The sequence below is a fragment of the Rhinatrema bivittatum genome, chromosome 3 (genome assembly GCF_901001135.1).
Source record: "Rhinatrema bivittatum chromosome 3, aRhiBiv1.1, whole genome shotgun sequence".
NCBI lineage: Eukaryota > Metazoa > Chordata > Amphibia > Gymnophiona > Rhinatrematidae > Rhinatrema > Rhinatrema bivittatum.
In genome coordinates, this window is record NC_042617.1 from 430,516,162 (window position 1) to 430,544,077 (window position 27,916).

General features: G+C 51.3%; 1 protein-coding gene across 4 annotated transcripts in view; it reads right to left on the reverse strand.

Annotated features, from left to right (window-relative positions):
• Positions 1-13,364, reverse strand: part of TMEM18 (transmembrane protein 18) — a 40,866-nt gene extending 27,502 nt beyond the window's left edge. The window contains exons 1-2 of one of the 4 annotated variants that reach the window (XM_029595786.1): positions 13,298-13,364; positions 11,645-11,788 (exon numbers count right to left, since the gene is read on the reverse strand). In XM_029595786.1, coding sequence (XP_029451646.1) covers positions 11,645-11,683 — 39 coding nt within the window. In that variant the 5' untranslated portion in view covers positions 11,684-11,788; positions 13,298-13,364. Of the gene's footprint in view, positions 1-11,644; positions 11,789-12,920; positions 13,078-13,099 lie in introns of those variants that run through there. The other 3 variants (XM_029595781.1, XM_029595782.1, XM_029595783.1) reach the window with 3 other exon arrangements.
• Between the last annotated feature and the right edge of the window lie 14,552 nt (positions 13,365-27,916).

A 27,916-nucleotide genomic window follows, 5' to 3' on the forward strand; every position in this document is an offset into this window, starting at 1 on the left:
GCTGAATCTGAGTAGACTACGGCTTCTCAGCATCCACATACATGGCCATGACCACCTCCTTAATCCAATGAGCTATTGTAGACCGTGAAGCTGAAGCGCCCTGCTTACTTCTGCCATGGAGGACAAACAGGTGATCCGCCTTCTGGATAGGTTCAAAAACCTCCAGATACCATACGACAAGTCTCTTGATATCTAAGGGGCGCAGGAGGCAATACTCCCCTGCAACTCTGACTTTATCCAAGGAAGGCAAGGAGCTGGACGGATTCAAAATTAAAGTCCAACAGCACTTTGGGCAAAAAAGATGGAACAGTATACAGCTGCAACGCCCCTGGAGTCACCCGAAGGAACGGCTCCCAGCAAGACACGGCCTGCAGTTCAGAAATTCGACACGCAGAATATACAGCCACCAGGAACACTGTCTTCAAGGTTAACAACTGCAAGGAAAGGCCACGCAACAGTCAGAATGTACAGTCTGCCAAAAAATCCAGCACCAAGTTAAGACTCCACAAGGGAACTGGTAACCTCAAGGGAGGCCTAAAATGCTTCATTCTCTTCAAAAAACAAAGGATGAAATGACAAGGAAGCACCATTCACTGGGCCTCTGAAACAGGCAAAATCCACAACCTGCATCTTCAAGGAATTAAGGGCCAATCCTTTTTTCAACCTATCCTGCAAAAATTCTGAATGAGTGCGATCTTAACTGAACGAGGAAGAACACCATGCTCCTCACAACAGGTCTCAAAAACTCTCCAAACGTGCACATAAGCTAAGGAAGTGGAGCTCTTGTGAGCGAGGAGTAAGATGGCAATCACCGTGGAGGAATAACCATGTTTCAACAGAAGAGCCCCCTCAAGAGCCAAACCATAAGACAGAACAAAGTCGAATCGTGAAGAACCAGACCGTACTGTAACAGATTCATGTTTGTTGGAAGACGAAGGGGGGGGGGGGGGTGGGGTTCTTAACCAGAAGTCTCAGCAAATCCACATACTATGGATGCCTGGGCTAGTCTGGCATCACCAGGAGTACAAGCCCCTGTGGCCTTCGATTTTGCGAATCATCCTGCACAGCAATGGCCACGGAGGAAAGGCATAAAGCACTCTGTCTTCCGGCCAGACCTGTTCGAGAGCATCTATGCTCAGGAACCTCTGATCTCTCCTGAGACTGTAAAATTGAGGAACATTTGCACTGCGAGAAGTCGCCAGCAGATCTAGGAACAGAAGGCCCTAGTGATCCACAATCAGCTGAAACGCCTCGTCTGACAACACATTCTCCTGAGTCCAGATTCTCCCTGCTAAGAAAGTCTGCTCTTATGTCATCTTTTCCTGCAGTGTAAGAGGCAGAGATCATTTGTAGATGTCCTTCAGCCCATTCCATAAGCTGGTCTATTTCCAGCAACACCTGCCAGCTCTTGGTTCCTCCCTGGCGATTGATGTAGGCCACTGTTATCACTTTGTCCAACATCATGCAAACCGCTTGACCTTGCAGCCTGTGGCTGAACTGCAAGCATGCCAACCGGATTGTGTGGGCATCCAGGCGATTGATGTTCCAGTGGGACTCTTCGGCATTCCAACTCCCTTGGGCCACCAGCTTATGACAGTGAGCCCCCCAATCCTGGAGTCTCGCATCGATCGTGAGTACCAACCAGATCGAGGAGGACAAGGAAACTCCCTCTCTCAGATGAGCCCCCTGCAACCACCACTGGAGGCGAGAGCAGATTTCCAAGTGGAGGCGAACAGAGTAGTCCTGAGACTGCAGGATCCAGTGAGACAGTAGAGAGAGCTGAAGAGGACGCATATGTGCCCTTGCCCTCGGCACAACTTCCAGGGTTGCCGCCGTCAAGCCGAGCACCTGTAGATAGGACCACATCGTCGGGCGTATAGCGTTCACCAACTGATGCACCTGAGACATTTTCTGAATCCAAACTTCTGGCAGGAAAACTTTGTCCTGCTCCTTGTCGAACCAAACCCCCAGATACTCCAGTGACTAAGATGGCTAAAGACTTCTCTTGGCCAGGTTCACCACCCAACCGAGCTCCTGCAACAAGTTCACCTTGTGTTGTCACCAGGCAGCTCTTTTCCCGAGATGTGGCTCGAATCAGCCAGTTATCCAAATACGGGTGCACCAGGACCCTGTCGCTTCTCAAGGCTGCCGCTACAGCCCCATAACCTTGGAAAATGCTCTGGGAGCGGTGGCTAGACCAAAGGGCAGCGCCCAAAACTGATAATGGCGCCCCAACCTCGCAGAACATAGAAAACGTTGGTGTTCCAAACGGATGGGAATATGAAGGTAGGCCTCAGACACATCCAGGAAGGTCAGAAATTCCCCCGACTGCACTGCCATTACCATGGAGCATAAGGTTTCCATAAGAAAATGAGTCACCTTCAAATGACGGTTGAACCTTTTGAGATCCAGGATGGGATGAAAGGAACCCTCCTCCTTTGGCACAACAAAATAAATGGAGTATTGCCCCATACTTTCTTGAGACATGGGCACCGGAACCACAGCCCACAGCCTGAGGAGCTCTTGAAGCGTAAACTCCACTGCCTGCTTCTTCTGCAGGGAATGGCAGGGGAATACCATGAACATGTCCCGAGGAATACTGCGAAATTCCAGTGCATATTCTTTTTGTACAATCTGCAGTTCCCACTGGTCCGAAGTAAGGTTCGCAACCTGAGCCCGCTCCTCTCTTGGGCTGTCTGGAATGAAAGGACTACCGAAAGGCAGCGTTCTCTGAAAGGTAGGCCCTCTGTAGGTATGAAACTGCTTGGAACCCTGGAGACAAATCTCTCGTGCCAAAGGAGCGCTGTAATTGCTTCCTATCCTCCGGCAACTGAGAAACTGGAGATTCGCCCCACTTACTGGCCACTTTCTCCAACTTGCTCCCAAACAAGAGCAAGCCTTTAAAGGGCATCTTTGTGAGATTAGCTTTGGAGGATGCATCAGCTGACCAATTCTGCAACCAGAGCTGATGCCTGGTCATTATCACCGAAGCCACTCCTCTGGCCGAGGTACAGACTAAATCATAGCCTGTGTCTGCTAAAAAGGCAGCAGTGGGTTCCATAACTGCTCTGGAATTCCCTCCAGAATCATCAGTCTCCTGAGAGAGAAGCTGACAAGATCACACCACTAAGGTGCAAAGGAAGTGATATATAAAGTCATCACCATTGCCTCAAAGGCTTTCTTAAGGATAACCTCAATCCTCCTATCAAGCACATCCTTCAGGGATGCTCCTCCCTCCACGGGAATATTCGTCCACTTATAGATGGCACATATGCTCTTTCACAGCCAGATCCAGGGGGTACAGGCCTTCCAATGTCCGACCCCCTTTAAAACTTGCTCCGGGGCATCCCTTCAAGATCATTCAATTCCTGAATGGCGTCCATCACAGGGAAAAACAAGAGGCTTTATGGGATTCTTTTTCGGCTCAGACATGGCATCCATACCAGGAACACCCAGCTGTTTCAAAGTCTAGGAAATCAGGGCTGGCAGTTCATCTCTATGAAAGAACCACAACATGGTTCGATATGGTTCCAGTCCCGGAGAAATTTCCCCATCTTCCAAGGAAAAGAAAAGAAAAGTGGTTCTTTATGTTCATTTTTGTTCCTGTAATACCACAGATCAAGTGGGTTTTGCATCCCTATCTGCAGATGGAGTCAGAGAAACAAAAGTGAGGCACTGCTACTTAACGGAGGGTGCCACCTGCAGCCTCTTCAATACTGACCTGTACCCAAGCCAAGATGTATCCCCAAAACCCCTCTCTCGGGTGAACAAGGAAACTGATAGGGTTGGAAACCCCCAAAAACTGGAGCCCAAAACACTCAATTTGAAAAACACAAGCCATGATCAAAAACTGCCCACTTGCTCTGAAAAGAAAACAACTTGAACCACCAGTTGACAAAAACACAGTGACAGGATGGGTCTCTGGACTGACCTGTAATATTACAGGAACGAAAATTACCATAAAGAACCAATTTTCATTTCTTGAACATACCCAGATCAGTCCAGACAAGTGGGAGGTACCCAAGTACCCCCTAGACTGGGAGGGAATCCTAAAGACCTGCACACAGAACATGCTCACTAAAGGACACTTCTTCCCACGCCTGCACATCCAAGCAGTAATGCCTGGTGAAAGTATGCAGCAAGGACCATACCGCCGTCCTACAAATCTCCTGAGGTGACAGCAACTGACATTCTGCCCAGAAGTGGCCAGCAATCTTGTGGAATGCGCCTTCAGCCCCATGGAACTTGATAGCTCATGCAAATATATAGGCCGTGCAAATAGCCTCTTCAACCAACAGAAAATGGTAGCCTTAAAGGCCTTTCTCCCTTCTTCCTGCCCCCATACGGGACAAAAAAAGGTGATCAGAGGGCTGGAAACTATTTGTCATCTCCAGATAGTGTAACAGAATACTCCTCACATCCAAAAGATGAAGCTCCCTGTCCCTTGGGGAATCGTTAGACCACTCCGGGAAAGTCGAAGATCTACCGACTATCAACATAAAAGGAGAACACCATCTTAGTAAAAAGAAAGGGACTGTCCGCAAGGAAACCCCATCAATGGAAATCCACAGAAAGGGATCCCTGCAAGACAGAGCCTGTAACTCCGAAACCCGTCTGGCTGAACAGATGGCCACCAGGAACACTGTCTTCTGAATCAAGTCCTTCAGCATCGCTCTCCGCATAGACTCAAAACGAAGCCCCCCCACAAAACACGCAAGACCAGATTAAGGCTCCCATCTGGGCATAACTTCCAGACTGGAGGTCGCAAATGCTTGACCCCTTTTAAACGAACCATATTCGGAAGAGAGGCCAAGGACCTCCTTCGCCCTTTGCCCCGAAGAGCGCTCAATGCAGATACCTGAATGCGAATGGAACTATAGGCTAGACCCTTAGTAAAGTCTGTTGCAAAATTTCCAAGGTAAGAGGAACCTCCACTAACAGGGGATCCACCTGTCTCTGAAGGCACCAAAACTCAAACGCCCTCCAGACCCATACATACACCAAGGAAGTGGCAGGTCGATGAGCCTGGAGAAACGTGGAGATGATCCGAATAACCTTTCAGGCGCAGCATTTGCTTCTCAAAAACCAAGCTGTGAGACAAAAGTGATCCTCCTGATCCAAAAATATGGGACCCCAACACAGCAACTTTGACAGATGAGCCAGCCGAAGGGGCCCGTCCACCGCCAGATGCACTAGATCTGCAAACCATGGACGCTATGGCCACACATGAGTGCCACCAGCACCACGGAACCAGAATGCGCCTCTATTCACCTCAGAATTTGATCGACCAGAGGCCAAAGAGGAAACACATTCAGCAGGATCCCCGTCGGCCAAGGGCACACTAGAGCATCCAGACCATCAAACCAACCTCTCTTCTGAGACTGAAAAACCTCTCTGTCTGTGGGTTGACCCACGTCGCCATGAGATCCAGCTGGGGAACACCCCCACTTGGCACAAATGCGGTTCCAAGCCTGGAACAGCTCCCGCTACCACGGGTCCAGCTGCTACCTGCTCAGAAAATCTCCCTGTGCGTTTTCCGCCCCCGTGACATGCAAGGCTGCTACACCCTTAGATGGCGCTCTGCCCACATGAACAAACTTCAGAGACTTCAGAGATACCGCCTTGACAGTTGATGTACGCCACCGGTCACATTGTCCAAAAACACGCAAACCATCTGCCCCCTGACAAGGAGAAGAAAAACATGCAGGGCCAGATGAACCGCCCTTGTCTCAAGGTGACTAATGGACCAGACTTTCTCTCTTGGCAACCACAGAACTTGCACTGTCCGATCCAAGCACACCACCCCCCAAACCCCTGAGAACTGCATCTGTGGTGACCACCACCCAATACAGGGGTTCCAGGTCCATTCCTTTCCTCAGATTGCGCCAACAGCCACCAAGAGAGACTGGACCCGGATTCTTGCAGCAGGGGCAATGGCAGATGATACTTTTCTGACAATGGATCCCACCTGGACAACAGTGCATACCAAAGAGGTCTCATGTGCGCAAATGCCCATGGAACCAAATCTAACATGGATGCCAATGACCCAAGAATTTGCAAGTAAGCCCAAGCCATTGGTAACGCAAGTTGAAGTAGCCGTGCAAGGTGTTCATCTCTCGCTGAAGAGACCTCTCACACTCCTCAGACTTTGCTCGAATGAGCCAATCGTCCAGGTATGGATGAACCAGAACTCTCTCCTTGCATAGAGCCGCAGCCACTACCACCACTATGGTAAAGGTTTGTCGCACCATTGCCAGGCCCAAAAAGCCCGAAACTGAAAATACTGACCCAGCACCATGAAGCGAAGAAACTTCTGATCGCCCAGCCGAATCGAGATATGAAAATACGCCTCTGTCAAGACCAAGGACACCAGGAACTCTCCTTTACAGACTGCCGCTACCACCGTGTGCAGTGTCTCCATACAAAAACGCAGCATCCGAAGGGCCCTGATCACTTTCTGCAGGTCAAGAATGGGACGAAAGGTACACTCCCTCTTGGGAATCACAAACTAAATGGAGCGCCTGCCTTGCCCCATGGTCCTCCCGCGGCACAGGCATTATGGCTTGCAAATCCAGTAGCCTTTGCAGCGTCCCCCACACAACCTCCCACTTGCTTCGAGAAACCACGAGAGATTTGAGAAAGGCCTCCCTGACCGGGCACTAGAACTCAAAAGCGTAGCCATCTCTTATGACCTCCAGTACCCTAAGGTCCAAAATAATGTTGGCCTACTCCTTGTAAAGGCTGGACAATCTGCCCCCCTCTGACTTCTATGCAGGAGTGGAGGCCCTGGCTTCATTGTGTTGACTTTCCACCACTGGCCTCTTGACCAGCACCATCTCTGGAACCTCTGTGGCTTCCATGAAAGGACAGTTGGGGACCGCCGGCTGGCTTCTAAGAAGTGTTGAAAGTGGTTCTGCCTGAGCAAAACTTCCGCGAATCCCTAAACCTCGACTGAGGGGAGGGGGAAGGGCTTTCATACTGGTCCGCTTATCCTCAGGCAACTTATTACCCTTCGATTCTCTCAAAGTCTTCATCAACTTATCCAAATCCTCCCCAAACAGGAGCTTCCCTCTAAAGCGTACATAGTTACATAGCGTAGCCTTAGACCACATGTCCGCTGACCAATTGTACAATCATAGAAGCCTGTGGGCAGTCACCGCCGAAACCATACTCCTGGCCAACGCCCGAACCAAAATGTACAGAGAATCCACTACATATGCGACTTTGGCCTCTAAGCAGGCTGCTTGCAAAGGGCTATCCCCACGGATGTCTGCTCTTGGACCTTCTGCACCCAAAACAGGCAAACCCTCTGCACCAGGCTGGCACACAATACCGCCCATAGATTTAGCGTGGAAACCTCAAACACATGCTTGAATTGAATCTCCAACTTGCGGTCCTACACCTCCTTCCAAGTGGCTGCACCCCTCACTGGAATGGGCATCTTGTTAGTGATTGCCAAAACCGCAGCGTCCACCTTTGGCACCCAAAGGATCTCCAAAGTTTCCTCCATTAGGGGGTATAGCTTTGCCATAGCTCTGCCCACCTTAAGGCCCATCTCCGGGAAGTCCCACTCTCAGTATACCAATTCCAGATCTTCTTAGGCAATGGAAAAGCACTCTGAGGGCCCCGTAGTCCATCCAGGACTGGACCAATGCCCTCATTATCCGATTCCTCGAGTCACCTTAACCCCCGATTCCTCTAACACCTGGGGACTAAAAGGGCGCAGTTCTTCCTTCTTAAATAAATGAACCAATCTGAAAACATCTCCCTCTGGAACCGGGAAATCATCCTTATCGGGGTCGTTAACCACATCGGGATCCATCCCGGGTGCCACCGCCCATCAGCATCTGGATTCACTCCTTGACAGGCGATAGGGTTATCCTGTGAATTATCCAAATCCTCTCTGTCACTGGGGTCCAATGCAGGTGCCGCACGACGCAAGCCCAAGCTCTTCAGCAAATCCCCAGGCCCTCAGGCGACCCTCCTAGACCTCTTCAGCGCAGGGGAGAAAGGCCCATCTCGCAATCTCTTATCCTTCGTCCCCTTCCTTACTAGGAAGGCTTTGTGCATCAGAAGCACAAATGCCTGCAAAAAATCATCCAGACCATCAGGCCCCTGTCCTAGACTGTCCTCAGAGTCCTCCCCTCTTCCTGGACTCTCCTGATCCACCTGGATATAGAGGAGGGGGGAGAGTCTGCAGGCTCTCCCACCGAAGAGGATGCCCGCCCATGGTCCTCTGCGGGTACAGCCACGACCCAGGACCTGCCCAATTCCTCAGCTGTCGCCACCCCTGGAGGTCGGGGGAGATGACTTTGATGCTTAACACCCACTGAGGAACCCTCCTCTCCCAAAGCGCAGCCCGCACAGAGGGAATGGGAGTTTAAGCGTGTTGCCTACAGGCCACAAGCTCGGCAGGCCTCCATGCGTGGTTTTGGCACCATCGCACGTGCACCCGTACCGCCTAATGCTATGTGGTCTCCCAATCGGCTGGCCTTAAGTGCTCACTCGAGCTGAGCCTCTCACACCCTCCATGCTGACCAACGCACTGGAAAAATGTTGGCCACCACCGCAGGGAGACCTGATCGCGGCCCGGTGGTGCATGGGAAACTAAATGTGGCCGCGTCAAAGCCGCCGCACCGAATGTCTCAAAGCCGACCACCAGCGCAACTCCTTCCCAGGACCCCTGGTGTGAATCCTACCTGCCTCAATGCATCCCACTGTATGCACCAGCCAGCAGGTCCCGTTGCTTAAAGGCTCCTGCACCGCTGCAGGCCGTGCCATTCATCCCCCAGCTCTCAAGCTGTTTGCCCCCCTTTTTTTTTTCTAAAACTTTACCTTCCGGCTAAAACAACCAAAACCAAGCAGGGATGCTTTCCTGGATCCAGGGCCTGGCAGACAGGGGCTTCGGCAGTCTTAAGGGAGCCAGTCCCCTGGCTATCAAGATCACTGGCAGAATGTGGGCGAGCAACCACCCAGATGCCCGGCTCGACCTGAAGAATGGTCCACCAAGGAGCCTAACATCTCAGGGAGCTTCTTCGGAAATCTACTAGCCTTCTCTTAATTTTTTTTCTCTGACTGCAGGGTTGCACCTCTACCATCTGCTGGAGTCAGAGAAATACTGAAGAGGCTGCAGGTGGCACTCTTATGTAGCAGTGTTTCAAAATTTTGCTTCTCTGACTCCATTTGCTGGTAGGGATGCAAAACCCAGTTGTCTGAACTGATTTGGATATGTTCAGGAATAGGAAAATTAGTTCTTACCTGTTAATTTTCATTCCTGTAGTACCAAGGATCAGTCCAGACTGCTGGGTTATGCCTCCCTTCCAGCAGATGGAGTCAGAGATAAAACTGAAAAGCACCACCCATATAACCCGAGGTGCCACCTGCGATCCCTCAGTATTATCAATATCAAAGCAGAGGGATGGAACGTCTCTGAGGGAGGGGGAGAGTGACCGGCCCACCGGTAAATCCTCCCCCTCTTCTCACTGGGCTAGACCTAAACACACTCCGGGAATAGAAACAGGACTATGCCCTGCCGTGCCTGCCTATGCTGGCTGCTTCAGCAAATTAGACAATAGAAAAAGTCATAAAAACCAAACTTGCTTTTGAACTCTTTTTTTTTTTTTTTTAATGATCCAGTCAAAGGCTCTGAAGCTGTATTATAGCTAATATACAAAAGTCTCTTCCTTTACTTTTTTTTTTTTTTTTTAAGGTGGTCAAACCTGGTGGGGCAAAGCCCCAAGGAAAACTGAGATCAGGACCGCAGGGTATGCCTCTCAATCTGCTGGAGTCAGAGAAAATACTGAGGGATCGCAGGTGGCACCCCGGGTTATGTGGGTGGTGCTTTTCAGTTTTCTCTCTGACTCCATCTGCTGGAAGGGAGGCATAACCCAGCAGTCTGGACTGATCCTGGTACGTACAGGGAACAGAATCTACCTCATCATCAGTGCCCTCTGGGTTCCTGTCGGGGGGAGAAGAGGCGAACTCCGGCGCTTTAGTATAGGAGTGGAAGAGGGAAGAGCCACCAGCTGAGGGTCTGAACTGACAGGATTGGGTGAAGCTGAGGACTGCACCTGATGAAAAGATTGTGAGCCTTAAAAAATGTTACCCAAGTGAAAGCAGCATGATCCAGACCAAGCCGGGAAGGAGCTGGAGCGGGGCCCACAGAAATGCCCTCTCCTGCTGAGGAGCCAGTCAAAGGAGAACCAAGGTCTGGCGACCCTCCAGCCAAAGCCATCCCATCATCAGAATGGGAGGAGTCAGGTGGTAGCAAAATCCGAGGAAGGCAACTCGCCCTGAGCATCGTAATAGCACTGACAAGTTAGAAGACAGGTCAGGCTGAGAAGCCCTAATATGACATCAACACAAAGAGAAAGGTGCTTAGGCTTCTTGTTTACCAGAGCCATTGAGGCAGTAAACATGCATCTGAACGGCTTGCACTCAAAAATGTATGCGCCTAAAAATTAAGTGCTGTAGAAGTAAGCACGGCAAGGCACAGGGACAACTTGTGCGCCAAGCAAAAGCGTTTAAATCAGTTCAAAACTTGTGTGTGCAACGGGCACACCCAAAATGGAGCACGCACTGCGCAAACTGATGGCCTGTAGAGAGCAGCAAAACCCGCACAGGAGTGTGCGAAAATGCCGCTGCAGCCTACTGCATGGCGTGCAATCCAAAAGCCTAACTGCGGGGCCTAGCCCACCGGGGCTGCTCAACCCGCCAGGCTGCCCTATTCCCCAACCCCAACAGGGAATGAACGTCGGGATGGCACGCCGGGATGGCACGCCGAATACTGAGACCGAAGGAAGTCCTAAAACCCCTCTACTTATCTCTGTTTCACAAAGTAAACTTTTGCTTCTTTTTTTAAATCTTACCTGAGCTCAGTGTTTACCGGTTGAGCACAGAGACAGTCTTCGGCTGTGGGGGGAGAAGGCATCTGCCGTCACCGCTGCTCTCGGCGTCCTGCACCCGCTGCCTTTCAGCTGAACTAGCAGCAAAGTCCACGCCAGGAGACCCAGCTACCAGACCAAGGCACACCTCTGATGGACCACGGAAATCACTTCAGGAATTCTCAACTGGGGGAGGGACCTATTGATAGCACCGCAGGAGAGTGGGGCTTTCTTTTCCTTAATTCAAATTTCAATTTTCTCCTTTCAAAAAACCTGAAGCAATCCCCAAAGGGAGATGATTTCCACCATATGCTGGAGACGGGGGGGGGGGGGCGCTGCAGGTGTGAGGTCAGGTCAGCTTGCTCCATCTCCATCTGCTGGCAGGGGAGTATAACCCACTGGTCCCGAGTCCATCTGTCTACACTTTAGGAAATAAGGCCATTGTGGCTGATTCTAAGCAGACTGTTTCAGAACTCTCTAGGAGCTGCTGGACCCATCACAAGGCCACTTGTGTTATGTATCCTCCACTTTCTGATGTCCAGATCTCTACACCCTCCATTTTTCAAAACTGCCCAGAAAATCTTCCTTTCCTTTTGTAGTAACGCCGGCGTTGCAGCTTGATTGTTTCTGAACCCCGCACCCCCCCTCCCCGGCGACATTATACTTGATAGCCCAAAAGGCAGAGAAAAAATCCAGCTGAAGTTGTCTCGGAGCACAAAGCTGGCATTTTAAACATACTACAAAAGGAACCCATTACTCACCATTCGAACAAGGAGATCTCGAATCCCCAGCTCCGCCATTTTTCCCGGCGAAACAATCCACCCACCGCAGCGTTCCAATGCTCTCTTCGGCTTCAGACCTCACCTCCACGCCAGGAAGTTTATTCAACCAATAAGAGCTGTTCACTGAAAACCATAAAACAGAGAGCTAGAACGAGGTTTGCTAGTGGCTGACAGGAGGGCGGCTGGTGCGGAGGGGAATATCCCTATACACGTAGATTATTCCGGTAGGCGCTATGGTTGGTCATTGTGATGAAGTCTCCGGTTATATAGTTTAGGTAGGGAAGGCGGGCTGAGCTGCACGAGAGCTCGGTGGGAGGGGGTGCTATGACGTCGCAACCCGTGGCTCAGCGATGGCTCTTTGTTGTGCTAAGAGCTGTATGAGATGCGAAGCGGGAAGTATGAAAGAGGAAATGGTGGAAGTATAGGCATTGCTTGAAGACATACATGCCAGAGGTAGAATATTTCAAAGGGAAGTTTCCGCTATCAACGAAAAGTAATGGCGATTTTTCAAATTCTTATGATAATCAAAAAAAGGGTTATTGTATCAGTAAACGTTTTCCCGTTCTGTTTCTATTATTGAATAAGAACTATAGTTTTTTGTCCTGTTTTTCACAGATTTGCTGTTTTTATTAGATTCAGTTATTATTTAACATTCCTCTTTATCGCTTCCTTTCAAAAGCAGGACTTTTACCTACAAAGCCTCACACTCATGACTTTTCCAAAATTTGCCTACACTTATCTAGAAAAGTAAATCGATACGCATTTGAGGGTCAGATTTAAGAACGGCAAAAAAAGCACTGGAAAAGTCTTCAAACGTCAGCTTGTTTGCATTTTTTTAGCCAAGGCTTTAATTTTCTGCAACTTGTGAAATGGAGAAATTTCCCCGGAAAAGAATGTTCAAGCAATGAGTTATGCAAAAATCCTCCAGTGTTTTTGCTACAGGATTTGTTTGCAGAATAAGTTTCCTTCCAGAAAATTCAGGAATATCGAGCAGCAGCACCAGCAGGTCTGGTGCTGCAATTATAACATGGGTGGAATCTGCTAGAGCAGCGAGCATAGTTAGGGGGAGGGGAGCAGGCTTCAGAGTGGGGTAAGCTGGCCAATGAGCATCGGACACGACAGCTCACGGCGTTCAAAGCTAGCCAGCAGAGGGCGTTTCGCGCCATTTCCCGGTTAGCAGCGAGGAGCAGTGGGTTTCCTGGTCCTCGCTGCGAGCAGTTTAAAAAATAATAATAATAACAAATTCAGCACCAACCGGATAGGCAGCCAGACGGTTCCTTCGATTAAAAGGCGAGTGAGTTCCCTTATCGCAGTTAAGATAAGTGCGGCTGGTAACATGCCCAAAAAAGGCCGCAAGGGAGCGAGCACTTCCAGCCCCTCCCGATCAAGCACACAGGGCCTGTAACCCGACCCCAGGCAAGCCGCGCCCCTCACCTCGGAAGGACGCCAGTTCAGGGGAAAGCGGCACTGAGGCTCCGGCATCAGGGGAAAACCCTGTAGCGAACGAGAGTGGGCAGGGACCATGCGATCGTGCCCTGGAAACCCCCCTCCCCCCTGCTTGCCTCCTCCGGAGCTGGTTTCAGCAACGCTGAGCTTCAGGAATTCAATTACAGCCCATCCCCCAGCATTTACCCAGCAGAGCAAGCAGCGCTTTTGACTGACACAGGGGGAGCAGCTCCCTTAGCTGCAGAGGGGGAGGGGCAGGAGGCACACGTAACAAAGACAAAGGGCGGAGAGAACGTTGCCAGGGCAGCTGCAGCCAGGAAGCGTGGGGACACAACAGGGAAAGGGAGTTTGAATCACAGAGGAACCTCGGCCAGTGTGAGAAGAGGCACAGATCAGACAGACACGCTGAAAGCCAGTCCTGGCAGGCAGGCAGGCAAACATTCCAAGGCAGCAGAGGAGGGTTGCAGAGGACACAGCTGCACGGATAGAAAGCCGGAGAAGGGTGCAACAGGCAGAATTTGCAGACATGTGGTGAGTGTGGTCACTTATATGATCATATGAAAGACACTGTAGTGAGACAGAGAGGAATCCGGGCAGGGTTCACCCCTATAGGGTTTGGTAGGAGTGCAGTCACAGGCGTGCGGGGAGGGGCAGAGGGTTTGGAGGAGTGCAGACTAGACAGAGGTCCCGGATCAGGAGATTATGTAAGAGCAGGAAGAGAAGGGGGGTCAGGGGATGCACGATACAAGCCTGTGGCCTCCGGTGGGGGAGATAAGGGTTTTTTTTACATAGATGAGACCACACAATACAGGGTGAGGAACGTCGAGGGACGAGGGTTGTTAGGACGAGATACTGGCGGTGGGTACTCTGTTTTTTCAGGTGATGATGACGAGGAAGGACCAAGCACATCTGCGAGAGACAGGTGGCGGTATAGACAGGAGCAAAGCCCTGGCGGTTTGGCAGCGGTGGAGGGTGTGAGACCGCAACAGGAAGCAGGACCACACAGCTTTGCCAGGTTTCCTGGAAAGACAGGTAAAGTAAGCGGGGAGGAAAGCGTAAATGCGATCAAAAGGAGGAAGAGGAGGGCGCACAGCGATGATACGTCAGGGAGTTCGGGCTCATCCGATACTACTTCATCAGACAGTGGGTCCTCGGGAAAGAGACGTAGGGCTATAGGAGCAGGACCATGTCAGGACATGGGCCACCCAGCGCTAGCGTCACTGACGGAGCTATGGGAGGGGGTGCCGAGAAGGCTTCGTAGCAGAATACGCCGAAGAAGATATGTTAACATTTTCCAATTGATAGATGGAAGAAGGGGGGACACCAAGAGCCGTAGAAAGGGAAAAAAAGAAGAAAAAGGTGGGCTACTCGGAGCCCAAAGTAGCTAAGAATATCCTTAATTGGATGAGAGGATTCCTGAGGTTAGCAAGTGTAGTATGCCATTATTACCTGGATCAATTCGGGGCACTACTGACATACGGGGACAGCATACTGGGAGCGTATAAGGATTACGAAGGTTGGGCGTGGCTCAACTATGATGAGCGCTTCAGGGAAAAAATGGCGGGAAACCGGTTTATGTCATGGGGAACGCAGGACATTAACTTATGGCTTACCCAGATGACAAATAAAAGTTCAGGAAAAAAAGAGCGGGGTACCAGTTTGGTTAGTGGGGTGGGTGGCAGGTTAGGCAGAGGAAAGGAGAGAGAGGCATCGGGGATAGGGACCATCACGAAAGGGAATGAAGCCAGGGTCTCATCCGGCAGGTCGGATGTGTGCTGGAGATATAATAGAGCCATGTGTTTATTTCCCGAATGCAAGTTCAGACATGCGTGTTCCACGTGCAGCGGAGCTCACCCTGTGTCCCGATGTCCACAATCTGGGCAAGTAGCAGCTGCAAAAGGTGCAGCAGTAGGGAAGCGCTAGCAAAAAAAAAAAGGGGGGGGAAGATACGGGGGGATGGTGTTGATGCCGATGCCATGTCTCACTCTCACGGTGTTCCAGCAGAGTACAGCCGAGCAGAGTGGTCCGAGGCGAGCTATACGAGTACCGCCGGGTCTTCCTGGGAAGATGAAGAAAGGGAGATGATTCACAACTCTGTTGCGCCGGCAACATGGAAGGCATACACCGCAGGATTATCGGCGGTGTCAGGTTTCCTACGGAATATAGGGTGCAGGAGAAGGGATGTGACCGAGCGGGAGATGGCTCAATTTATATTGGAAGCAAAACAGGCGGGATGCTCGCTGGCTACAGTGCGTTCCCAATTAGCAGGCTTCGCCTTTTTCCAGAAATTAAGCGGGCAACCGAACCCGTCTAACAGCTTTCGTGTGAAGAAAGTACTTGGGGGTTGGCAGCGGGGCCAGGGTTGTAGGGAGGACAAAAGGCGGCCAATCTGGTACCGGGACTTAGGCATACTAGGTGCGACTTTGCCACAGGTTTGTTGGTCGGCTTTTGAAGTCATCCTGTTCAGAATTGTTTTTTCATGGGCCTTCTTTGGAGCTATGCGGATTAGTGAATTAGTGGCAAAATCAAGGCGGGCTAGTGTGGAAACCGGCATATTGCTCGAAAACGTGCAGATTAGTGATTCAACAGTTAGATTGTTCATTCCTAGATCGAAGACGGATCAGGAGGGCAAGGGATCTGTAATCACGTTGGTGCAAGATGCGCAAGAGACTGTTTGTCCGGTTCGCATGGCTCAGAATTATATGCGTATACGTCCGAAGCTGGAGGGTCCATTTTTCATACATGAGGATACGTCTCCTCTGACGAGGTTTCAGTTCGCACATGTGTTAAGTTTAGCCATTGGCAGAGGAGGTGGCGATACGAGATGCTATAGTTTGCATTTGTTTCGTATAGGGGCGGCCACTTCGGCAGCTGAAGCCGGGCTGTCTGATGTAGATATCAAGGGATTAGGCCGGTGGAAGTCATCTGTGTTTAGGTGGTACGTTAGGCCTAGTTTTCGTTAGGGTATGGGGGCATGAGGCAGTGGGGGCGGGGGGTGATGACAGGGGGGGTGGGTGGGATGCAATGGCTGTTTACTAATTTTGTATTTGTATTGCAGAGCGTGAGGGGGTGAGGAGGTTCGAAGGATGTGCCTGGATAGCGGGTCATTCCTACATACATCGGGCGCAGAGAAGAGCGCTGAAACGTCCTTATGGTGAAAATTTGGACTTGGAGAGAGTTGGATGGCGCGTGGCATGGTTTAGCTAGAGGGGCATGGGATGGGACGATCTATTGCCCTTTTTGTTTGAGCGTATAAAAATGTGGGGAGAGCCGAACTTAATTATCGTTCACCTGGGTGGGAACGACATCGGGTATAAGTCATGCAGGGAATTAATCACTTGTATGAAGAAAGATTTCTCCCAGCTTATGATCAGATGGCCACGGATTTTATTAGGATGGTCAGACATTATTGTGCGACTGCGTAATAAAGATGAGATATTGTGGCGTTCTGGGGTCAAAAAAATTAAACACACAAGTGGGTAAATGGATGGGGTGGGAGGGGGGATTCTGGGTGAGACACCAATGGACTTGGGGTACAGAACCGTGTTTATTTTGCGGGGATGGCATACATCTCTCAGAGGTCGGTATGGATTTGTTTAATGACACCATACAAGAAGGGATAGAGAGGGAGATCAGGAAGTGGTAACCTGGCCGCAGTGGGGGGACAAACGATACCCTATCGTTTGTTGTGGCGGAAACCCGAGCCCAAAAGTTGTAAGTAGTGGGGCAGCGAGAGGTGGTAAGGAGGGGGGGGGGGGAGAGCCTCGTGTAGCATGGAGGGGCTGCTACACGGGGTGCACCGGCGAACTACGGGGCCAAGTCTACTCTCGCGGGTGTGAGGCGGAGTAGATGGGGAGAGGGGAGGGAAGAAGTCATTTCACCATTGGGGACAAGGTGGTGAAGATGGAGAGGGTGGAAAGTGGACGGGAGGGGGGGGGGGGTGTTGGTGGGGTTGTTTTACAGTGGTAAGTTGTAAGGGCTCGGGTTGTTGTTTTGGTATTAAACTGCGGCCAATTTAAATGCCACTGTTGTGTATGTTGTATTATTGGGGGTATGGGACGACGGGGATCAGCAGTATTCCATCCCTATGTTAATATATAAATTTATTTAACTACATGACTCTCTATTCTGAAAAGAATGTTCAAGTAAACCTTTGGCAACGATTTCACTATTTTAAAATGGTGTAAGGAAACGAATTTGCAGACTTATTGCATATTTTTGCCTTTATTTTACTAGATCCTCAAATCTCGTCCTCTCTCTGTTTGGTACTGCCAGACATTCTCATACAGATTTAAAAAATCTCAGTTTCTCTCTCACATGCATGCTCAGTCAAAACCTCAATCATACAATCGTTCACAAACAGAATTGGGATGTTTCTATTCCAAAAGGAGGGTTCTAGGTTGATGTCAAGTTTTGCTTGCAATGTGAAATCTTTATTCTTCCCTGAGCCAGACAATCAAGCAATGAGAGTTTTTCTTTCTCTTTGGCCTCATCAGCACTGACTTATGGATAATTATGACTGTGCAGAGCCTCATCATTACTCAAGATCAGGTTGCTTTTGTGCCAGTGCAACACGAGAGCCCCATCTTGTGCAGAACCTGGAATAATTCCCAGGTAGTGGTATTGATGCCCAGTCTCTACAGCCCAAGTTTTCTCCCCTCAGAATCTGGGCATAATTATCAGAATGTACATAGAGTATTAATTGGTGAGACACAAACAACAGCATTATCACCAGCAGTAGAGATTTGGGAAGAGCAGATCATTACTACAATATGAAGCACGGCTGGAGATCATGTGCTGAAATAAACTGAACCTTTTTCTCTTGAACAACATTCCATTGCCATTCCTATAATCCTTTCCAGCTTTATTATTTATTTATTTATTTATTTTATTAAGTTTCCACGATCCATCAAGAAGACAATTTTGAAAGAAACGCCATAGTACAGGAAAGAAAAAATAATAATAAGGCAGATTTAAAAAACAACTCTAAGTAAATTAGAAATGTTTCCATCGTGCAATTCTAGATTTACAATTTAGGCGGCTATAGGAAATGGTTGGGGCCCCCAGAAATCACTAAAGTGTATGGGTTGAGTGGGATTAAACACCCCCCCCCCCCCCCAGAAATCATGGAGAGTGTGGGAGGGAAGGGAATTTATCCCTAAAAATCATCAGCAGTGAAGGAGGAGGCAGAATCCATCTTGCCCCCAAGAATTCAGAGGGTGCAGGCAGGGTCCCTGCCCAGGTTTGTGTCTCCCCTACAACTCTTTCTTCCCATTCCAGGTCTCGTCCTGTTGGCACTGCAGCAAGAAGTTTTGCTGAACAAATGCAGAAGCCTATGCACTGGTGCATTTACACTCCCAGCAGGCCTGGGGCACTCCACCCACTGTTAACAGCATAGGCTTCCCTTTACCAGAGCAACCCACGCTAGGGGTGGAGTGCCGCGGGGTGCAATTGCTGGTGAAAAGGCCCCATTTTTATTTAGGGGAAGTACTTGTTGCCTCAGAGAGGAGACCTGGAAGAAGAAATGGTTACAGATCTCGATGGCGGCAACATTGGTAATGCTGCAGTGCCTATCGACATTTGGCACCAGAGGCAGATTTCCACATTGCCTATGCCTAAATCTGGGCCTTTCACTATCGGGCCAATCCTGTATCGTGCGGTAGGAAGAGCTGCGTTAGTGCCTACGGCACCCGCGGTTACCGCCCGCACAGAGCAGCTCACCTACCGCGCGATCCTGAAGCCTAATTATATGTAAATGTAAGCCGCGTCCGAAAAGCCTTAGTCCCGCGCAACCCAGGATACTGGATAGAGCGCCTATACAGGATCCTGGGTGCGCGGGCCTAAGGCTTCACGCCACGCTGGTATCTGTCATTTCAAATGTCATTTGAAATGACAGATACCAGGAAGCAACGGCGGCGACAGCGCAGAAGCAACGGCGAAAGGACTTTTCAGTGTCCCCCCTCCTCTCGGAGCAGGGCGCGAAAAGCTGCCTTGCTCCGGGAGGAAGGGGGACACTGACAGCGACGAAGCTTTCCCCCAGCCCGGACACCGGCGAAGCCAGAAGACAGCGGCGGAGAAACGGCGAAACGACTGTCAGTGTCCCCCCTCCTCTCGGAGCAGGGCGCGAAAAGCTGCCTTGCTCCGGGAGGAAGGGGGACACTGACAGCGACGAAGCTTTCCCCCAGCCCGGACACCGGCGAAGCCAGAAGACAGCGGCGGAGAAACGGCGAAACGACTGTCAGTGTCCACCCTCCTCTCGGAGCAGGGCGCGAAAAGCTGCCTTGCTCCGGGAGGAAGGGGGACACTGACAGCGACGAAGCTTTCCCCCAGCCCGGACACCGGCGAAGCCAGAAGACAGCGGCGGAGAAACGGCGAAACGACTGTCAATGTCCCCCCTCCTCTCGGAGCAGGGCGGAAAAGCCGCCTTGCTCCGGGAGGAGGGGGGACACTGACAGCGGCAAAACTTTCCCCCAGCCCGGACACCGGCAAAACTTACAATTTTGCAGCCATGAGCCACGAGCAGGAACGCGAAGATCTGGCTCCGATAGCTCCTCCCGACAAGATGGCCGCCTGCACGGGGAAAGAGTACAATTGGCCGCTCAAGACGTGATGTCGTGACGTCACGTCTTCAGCGGCCAATTGCACGCTTTCCCCGTGCAGGCGGCCATCTTGTCGGGAGGAGCTAAGGCAGGCCAGATCGTGTTCGTGCTCGTGGCTGCAAAAAAGTAAGTTTTTTGCCGGTGTCCGGGCTGGGGGAAAGTTTTGCCGCTGTCAGTGTCCCCCCTCCTCCCGGAGCAAGGCGGCTTTTCCGCCCTGCTCCGAGAGGAGGGGGGACATTGACAGTCGTTTCGCCGTTTCTCCATCGCTGCTTGTGCGCTGTCAGTGTCCCCCCTCCTCCCGGAGCAAGGTGGCTTTTCGCGCCCTGCTCCGAGAGGAGGGGGGACACTGACAGTCGTTTCGCCGTTTCTCCGCCGCTATCTTCTGGCTTCGCCGGTGTCCGGGCTGGGGGAAAGCTTCGCCGCTGTCAGTGTCCCCCCTCCTCCCGGAGCAAGGCGGCTTTTCGCGCCCTGCTCCGGGAGGGGGGAGAAGAGACAAGCGGCGAAACAACTTACTTGCACGGGGGAAAGCGGTCTCCGTGGCAGCCCCAGTCCTCTCCCCTCCTCCCGAAGCCAAAAAAAAAAAAAAAGCTTTTTTTTTGGCTTCGGGAGCAGGGGAGAGGACTGGGGCTGCCACGGAGACCGGCACCCATGATCGCGGCCGGGGCAGGTGAGCGGGGGCTGGGGGAAAGCTTGCCACCTACCCTGACCCCTGCCTCTACCGCCTGGGTCAGGGTAGGCGGTAAGTTTGCAGGTTAAACGCGCGACAAAGCGGCAGGGAAAGGTAGCGTTAGTCGGGGCGCGGGTTACGGGATGCTAGGGGAATAGCTAATTCGCTCGTTTGCATGCAATATCGCGCTAATTCGCTCGTTTGCATGCAATATACATGCCGCGGGCGGAAGGGGTTACCCGGGGAATTTAGGACGCGGTAGGAGTAGGTTAAAGGGGATTCGGGATCGCAGGAAGGGCTAACGCGGCCGGAACGTGAGTTAAAAGCGGCTTAGGAGCAGGGTAAATGCAGCCGCACTTTACAGGATTGGCCCGTATGTTAATTAGGTCTCAAAGAAGGGGCCTTTAGAAGAAATTTAATCAATACAACATAAATCATAGAAGTGTTACCCTTGGGTGGGAAAAGCCCATATAATGGACACAATCTAAAAACAGACTCTATTCTCACAGTTCTCCAGGATAGCAGTTCTCATCTGCGTGGCTTGGGCTTCCTGCAGGGAGAAAGCTTAACTTCAAAGCCCTTTGGCTTTTTAAATACTAGGGATGTGAATCGTTTTTCAACTATTTAGATTATTGTCCAGATAAGGTTTAAATAGTCATTAATCAGTAAAGAGTGCGATACAATAGAAATTCCCCCGATTCATCGTGAAAAATCGTTTTTTGGTTAGTGCGCACTAACAGGAAGTGAGTGCGCACTAACAAAATGATACAATTTGACACTTTTCAGGGCAGTTAAGGTTAGTTTAGGAATGAATATGTATTCCTATTGGCTGCCCTCTTATTTATTCATGTTACCAAGGTTCCCACTGACCTGATGGTTTAATATATGGGGGATGGGAAATGGAAATGGTTGGTAGCTTGACAAAAAAAGTACTGTGATCAGTCAATGTGACTGGAACTTGTGCTCTATCCCTGATAGCGGGAGTGTTGTGATCTTCCTGCAGGCAGCGCCGTATCCCTGATACCGGGAGTGTTGTGATCTTCCTGCACGCAGTGCCCTATCCCTCATACCGGGAGTGTTGCGATCTTCCTGCACACAGTGCCCTATCCCTGATACCGGGAGTGTTGTGATCTTCCTGCATGCAGTGCCCTATCCCTGTTACTGGGGGTGTTGTGATCTTCCTGCGCGCAGTGCCCTATCCCTGTTACTGGGGGTGTTGTGATCTTCCTGCGCGCAGTGCCCTATCCCTGTTACCGGGGGTGTTGTGATCTTCCTGCATGCAGTGCCCTATCCCTGATACCGGGCATGTTGTGATCTTCCTGCACAGAGTGCCCTATCTCTGATACCGGGAGTGTTGTGATCTTCTTCTCTGCACTGCCCTGTGCAGGATCTCGAGAGCTGTGATCTTCTACCTTACAATGCCCTATCCCTGATATGGGGAGTGTTGTGATCTTCCTGCACACAGTGCCCTATCCCTGATACCGGGAGTGTTGTGATCTTCCTGCACGCAGTGCCCTATCCCTGTTACCGGGGGTGTTGTGATCTTCCTGAAAGCACTGCCCTATCCCTGATACCGGGAGTGTTGTGATCCTCCTGCATGCAGTGCACCCTATCCCTGATACCGGGAGTGTTGTGATCTTCCTGCAGGCAGTGCCGTATCCCTGATACCGGGAGTGCTGTGATCTTCCTCTCGGCACTGCTCTGTGCAGGATCTCGAGAGCTGTGATCTTCTACCTTGCAATGCCCTATCCCTGATACCGGTGGTGTTGTGATCTTCCTGCATGCAGTGCCCTATCCCTGATACCGGACATGTTGTGATCTTCCTGCACGCAGTGCCCTATCTCTGATACCGGGAATGTTGTGATCTTCCTCTCTGCACTGCCCTGTGCAGGATCTCGAGAGCTGTGATCTTCTACCTTACAATGCCCTATCCCTGATACGGGGAGTGTTGTGATCTTCCTGCACACAGTGCCCTATCCCTGATACCGGGAGTGTTGTGATCTTCCTGCACGCAGTGCCCTATCCCTGTTACCGGGGGTGTTGTGATCTTCCTGAAAGCACTGCCCTATCCCTGATACCGGAAGTGTTGTGATCTTCCTGCATGCAGTGCCCTATCCCTGATACCGGGAGTGTTGTGATCTTCCTGCACACAGTGCCCTATCCCTGATACCGGGAGTGTTGTGATTTTCCTGCACCCAGTGCCCTATCCCTGATACCGGGAGTGTTGTGATTTTCCTGCACGCAGTGCCCTATCCCTGATACCGGGAGTGTTGTGATTTTCCTGCACGCAGTGCCCTATCCCTGATACCGGGAGTGTTGTGATTTTCCTGCACCCAGTGCCCTATCCCTGATACCGGGAGTATTGTGATTTTCCTGCACGCAGTGCCCTATCCCTGTTACCGGGGGTGTTGTAATCTTCCTGCACACAGTGCCCTATCCCTGATACCGGGAGTGTTGTGATCTTCCTGCACACAGTGCCCTATCCCTGATACCGGGAGTGTTGTGATCTTCCTGCACGCAGTGCCCTATCCCTGTTACCGGGGGGTGTTGTGATCTTCCTGAAAGCACTGCCCTATCCCTGATACCGGAAGTGTTGTGATCTTCCTGCATGCAGTGCCCTATCCCTGATACCGGGAGTGTTGTGATCTTCCTGCACACAGTGCCCTATCCCTGATACTGGGAGTGTTGTGATTTTCCTGCACCCAGTGCCCTATCCCTGATACCGGGAGTGTTGTGATTTTCCTGCACGCAGTGCCCTATCCCTGTTACCGGGGGTGTTGTGATCTTCCTGCATGCAGTGCTCTATCCCTGTTACCGGGGGTGTTGTGATCTTCCTGCATGCAGTGCCCTATCCCTGATACCAGGAGTGTTGTGATCTTCTTGCACTCAGTGCCATATCCCTGATACCGGGAGTGTTGTGATCTTCCTGCACACAGTACCCTATCCCTGATACCGGGAGTGTTGTGATCCTCCTGCATGCAGTGCCCTATCCCTAATACTGGGAGTGTTGTGATCTTCCTGCACGCAGTGCCCTATCCCTGATACCGGGATTGTTGTGATCTTCCTGCACGCAGTGCCCTATCCCTGATACCGGGAGTGTTGTGATTTTCCTGCACCCAGTGCCCTATCCCTGATACCGGGAGTATTGTGATTTTCCTGCACGCAGTGCCCTATCCCTGTTACCGGGGGTGTTGTGATCTTCCTGCATGCAGTGCCCTATCCCTGTTACCGGGGGTGTTGTGATCTTCCTGCATGCAGTGCCCTATCCCTGATACCAGGAGTGTTGTGATCTTCTTGCACTAGGTGCCATATCCCTGATACCGGGAGTGTTGTGATCTTCCTGCACACAGAGCCCTATCCCTGATACCGGGAGTGTTGTGATCCTCCTGCATGCAGTGCACCCTATCCCTGATACCGGGAGTGTTGTGATCTTCCTGCAGGCAGTGCCGTATCCCTGATACCGGGAGTGCTGTGATCTTCCTCTCGGCACTGCTCTGTGCAGGATCTCGAGAGCTGTGATCTTCTACCTTGCAATGCCCTATCCCTGATACCGGTGGTGTTGTGATCTTCCTGCATGCAGTGCCCTATCCCTGATACCGGACATGTTGTGATCTTCCTGCACGCAGTGCCCTATCTCTGATACCGGGAATGTTGTGATCTTCCTCTCTGCACTGCCCTGTGCAGGATCTCGAGAGCTGTGATCTTCTACCTTACAATGTCCTATCCCTGATACGGGGAGTGTTGTGATCTTCCTGCACACAGTGCCCTATCCCTGATACCGGGAGTGTTGTGATCTTCCTGCACGCAGTGCCCTATCCCTGTTACCGGGGGTGTTGTGATCTTCCTGAAAGCACTGCCCTATCCCTGATACCGGAAGTGTTGTGATCTTCCTGCATGCAGTGCCCTATCCCTGATACCGGGAGTGTTGTGATCTTCCTGCACACAGTGCCCTATCCCTGATACCGGGAGTGTTGTGATTTTCCTGCACCCAGTGCCCTATCCCTGATACCGGGAGTGTTGTGATTTTCCTGCACGCAGTGCCCTATCCCTGATACCGGGAGTGTTATGATTTTCCTGCACGCAGTGCCCTATCCCTGATACCGGGAGTGTTGTGATTTTCCTGCACCCAGTGCCCTATCCCTGATACCGGGAGTATTGTGATTTTCCTGCACGCAGTGCCCTATCCCTGTTACCGGGGGTGTTGTAATCTTCCTGCACACAGTGCCCTATCCCTGATACCGGGAGTGTTGTGATCTTCCTGCACACAGTGCCCTATCCCTGATACCGGGAGTGTTGTGATCTTCCTGCACGCAGTGCCCTATCCCTGTTACCGGGGGTGTTGTGATCTTCCTGAAAGCACTGCCCTATCCCTGATACCGGAAGTGTTGTGCTCTTCCTGCATGCAGTGCCCTATCCCTGATACCGGGAGTGTTGTGATCTTCCTGCACACAGTGCCCTATCCCTGATACCGGGAGTGTTGTGATTTTCCTGCACCCAGTGCCCTATCCCTGATACCGGGAGTGTTGTGATTTTCCTGCACGCAGTGCCCTATCCCTGTTACCGGGGGTGTTGTGATCTTCCTGCATGCAGTGCTCTATCCCTGTTACCGGGGGTGTTGTGATCTTCCTGCATGCAGTGCCCTATCCCTGATACCAGGTGTGTTGTGATCTTCTTGCACTCAGTGCCATATCCCTGATACCGGGAGTGTTGTGATCTTCCTGCACACAGTACCCTATCCCTGATACCGGGAGTGTTGTGATCCTCCTGCATGCAGTGCCCTATCCCTAATACTGGGAGTGTTGTGATCTTCCTGCACGCAGTGCCCTATCCCTGATACCGGGATTGTTGTGATCTTCCTGCACGCAGTACCCTATCCCTGATACCGGGAGTGCTGTGATCTTCCTCTCTGCACTGCCCTGTGCAGGATCTCAAGAGCTGTGATCTTCTACCTTGCAATGCCCTATCCCTGATACCGGGAGTGTTGTGATCTTTCTGAACGCAGTGCCCTATCCCTGATACCGGGCATGTTGTGATCTTTCTGCAAGCAGTGCCCTATCCCTGATATTGGAAGTGTTGTGATCTTCCTCTCTGCACTGCCCTGTGCAGAATCTCGAGAGTTGTGATCTTCTACCTTGCAATGGTATCAGGGATAGGGCACTGTGTGCAGGAAGTTCACAACATGCCCGTTATCAGGGATAGGGCACTGTGTGCAGGAAGATCACAACACCCCTTGTAACCGGGATAGGGCACTGTGTGCAGGAAGATCACAACACCCCCGGTAAGCGGGATAGGGCACTGTTTGCAGGAAGATCACAACACCCCCGGTAACCGGGATAGGGCACTGCGTGCAGGAAGATCACAACACTCCCGGTATCAGGGATAGGGCACTGCATGCAGAAGGATCACAACACTCCCGGTATCAGGGATAGGGCACTGCATGCAGGAAGATCACAACCCTCCCGGTATCAGGGATAGGGCACTGCATGCAGGAAGATCACAACACTCCCTGTATCAGGGATAGGGCATTGCAAGTTAGAAGATCACAGCTCTCGAGATCCTGCATAGGGCATTGCAGAGAGGAAGATCACAACACTCCCCGTATCAGGGATAGGGCACTGCATGCAGGAAGATCACAACACTCCCGGTATCAGGGATAGGGCACTGCATGCAGGAAGATCACAACACTCCCGGTATCAGGGATAGGGCACTGCATGCAGGAAGATCACAACACTCCCGGTATCAGGGATAGAGCACTGAGTGCAGGAAGATCACAAGATCCCCGGTATCAGGGATAGGTCACTGCATGCAGGAAGATCACAACACTCCCGGTATCAGGGATAGGGCACTGCATGCAGGAAGATCACAACACCCCCGGTAACAGGGATAGGGCACTGCGTGCAGGAAGATGACAACACTCCAGGTATCAGGGATAGGGCACTGCGTGCAGGAAGATCACTGCACTCCCGGTATCAGGGATACGGCACTGCCTGCAGGAAGATCACAACACTCCCGGTATCAGGGATAGGGCAGTGCATGCAGGAAGATCACAACACTCCCGGTATCAGGGATAGGGCACTGTGTGCAGGAAGATCACAACACTCCCGGTATCAGAGATATGGCACTGAGTGCAAGAAGATCACAACACCCCTGGTATCAGGGATAGAGCACTGCATGCAGGAAGATCACAACACCCCCGGTATCAGGGATAGGGCACTGCATGCAGGAAGATTACAACACTCCCGGTATCAGGGATATGGCACTGCATGCAGGAAGATCACAACACCCCCCGTATCAGGGATAGGGCACTGTGTGCAGGAAGATCACAACACTCCCGGTATCAGGGATAGGGCACTGTGTGCAGGAAGATCACAACACCCCTGGTATCAGGGATAGGGCACTGCGTGCAGGAAGATCACAACACCCCCGGTATCAGGGATAGGGCACAGAGTGCAGGAAGATCACAACACTCCCGGTATCAGGGATAGGGCACTGAGTGCAGGAAGATCACAACACCCCTGGTATCAGGGATAGGGAACTGCATGCAGGAAATTCACAACACTCCCAGTATCAGGGATAGGGCACTGTGTGCAGGAAGATCACAACACCCCCCCATATCAGGGATAGGGCACTGCGTGCAGGAAGATCACAACACCCCCGGTAACCGGGATAGGGCACTGTGTGCAGGAAGATCACAACACCCATGGTATCAGGGATAGGGAACTGCATGCAGGAAATTCACAACACTCCCAGTATCAGGGATATGGCACTGAGTGCAGGAAGATCACAACACCCCCGGTATCAGGGATAGGGAACTGCGTGCAGGAAGATCACAACACCCCCGGTAACTGGGATAGGGCACTGTTTGCAGGAAGATCACAACACTCCCGGTATCAGGGATAGGGCGCAAGTTCTAGTCACATTGACTGATCACATTACTTTTTTTGTCAAGCTACCAACCATTTCCATTTCCCATCCCCCATATATTGTCAGTGGGAACCTTGGTAACATGAATAAATAAGAGGGCAGCCAATAGGAATACATATTCATTCCTAAACTGACCTTAACTGCCCTGAAAAGTGTCAAATTGTATCATTTTCTGTTAGTGCTCACTAACAATGGTTAGTGCCCACTAACTCCCTTTAGTGCGCACTAATCGGAAAAACCGATTTTTTTACTAAAAAATCGTGCCAAACACGATTTTCTTCTCCTGCCAGACGATTTCAATCGTTAAGACGATCGGGCACACGATTCACATCCCTAGTGCTGAGTAGGGATGTGAATCGGGCTTCGGACGATTGAAAATATCGTCGATATTTTCAAAATCGTCAGCAATCGGGGGCTCTCCGAAAACAATAGGAAAACCCACGATATTGATCGTGGGGCTTCCCTTATCCTTTTGGGGGAGGGCGGGAAAAAACGGCACACAAAAATAACCCCTAAACCCACCCGACCCTTTAAAAGTAACCCCTTAGCTTCCCCCACCCTCACGACCCCCCAAAACCTTTTTACAGGTACCTGGTGGTCCACTGGGGATCCCGG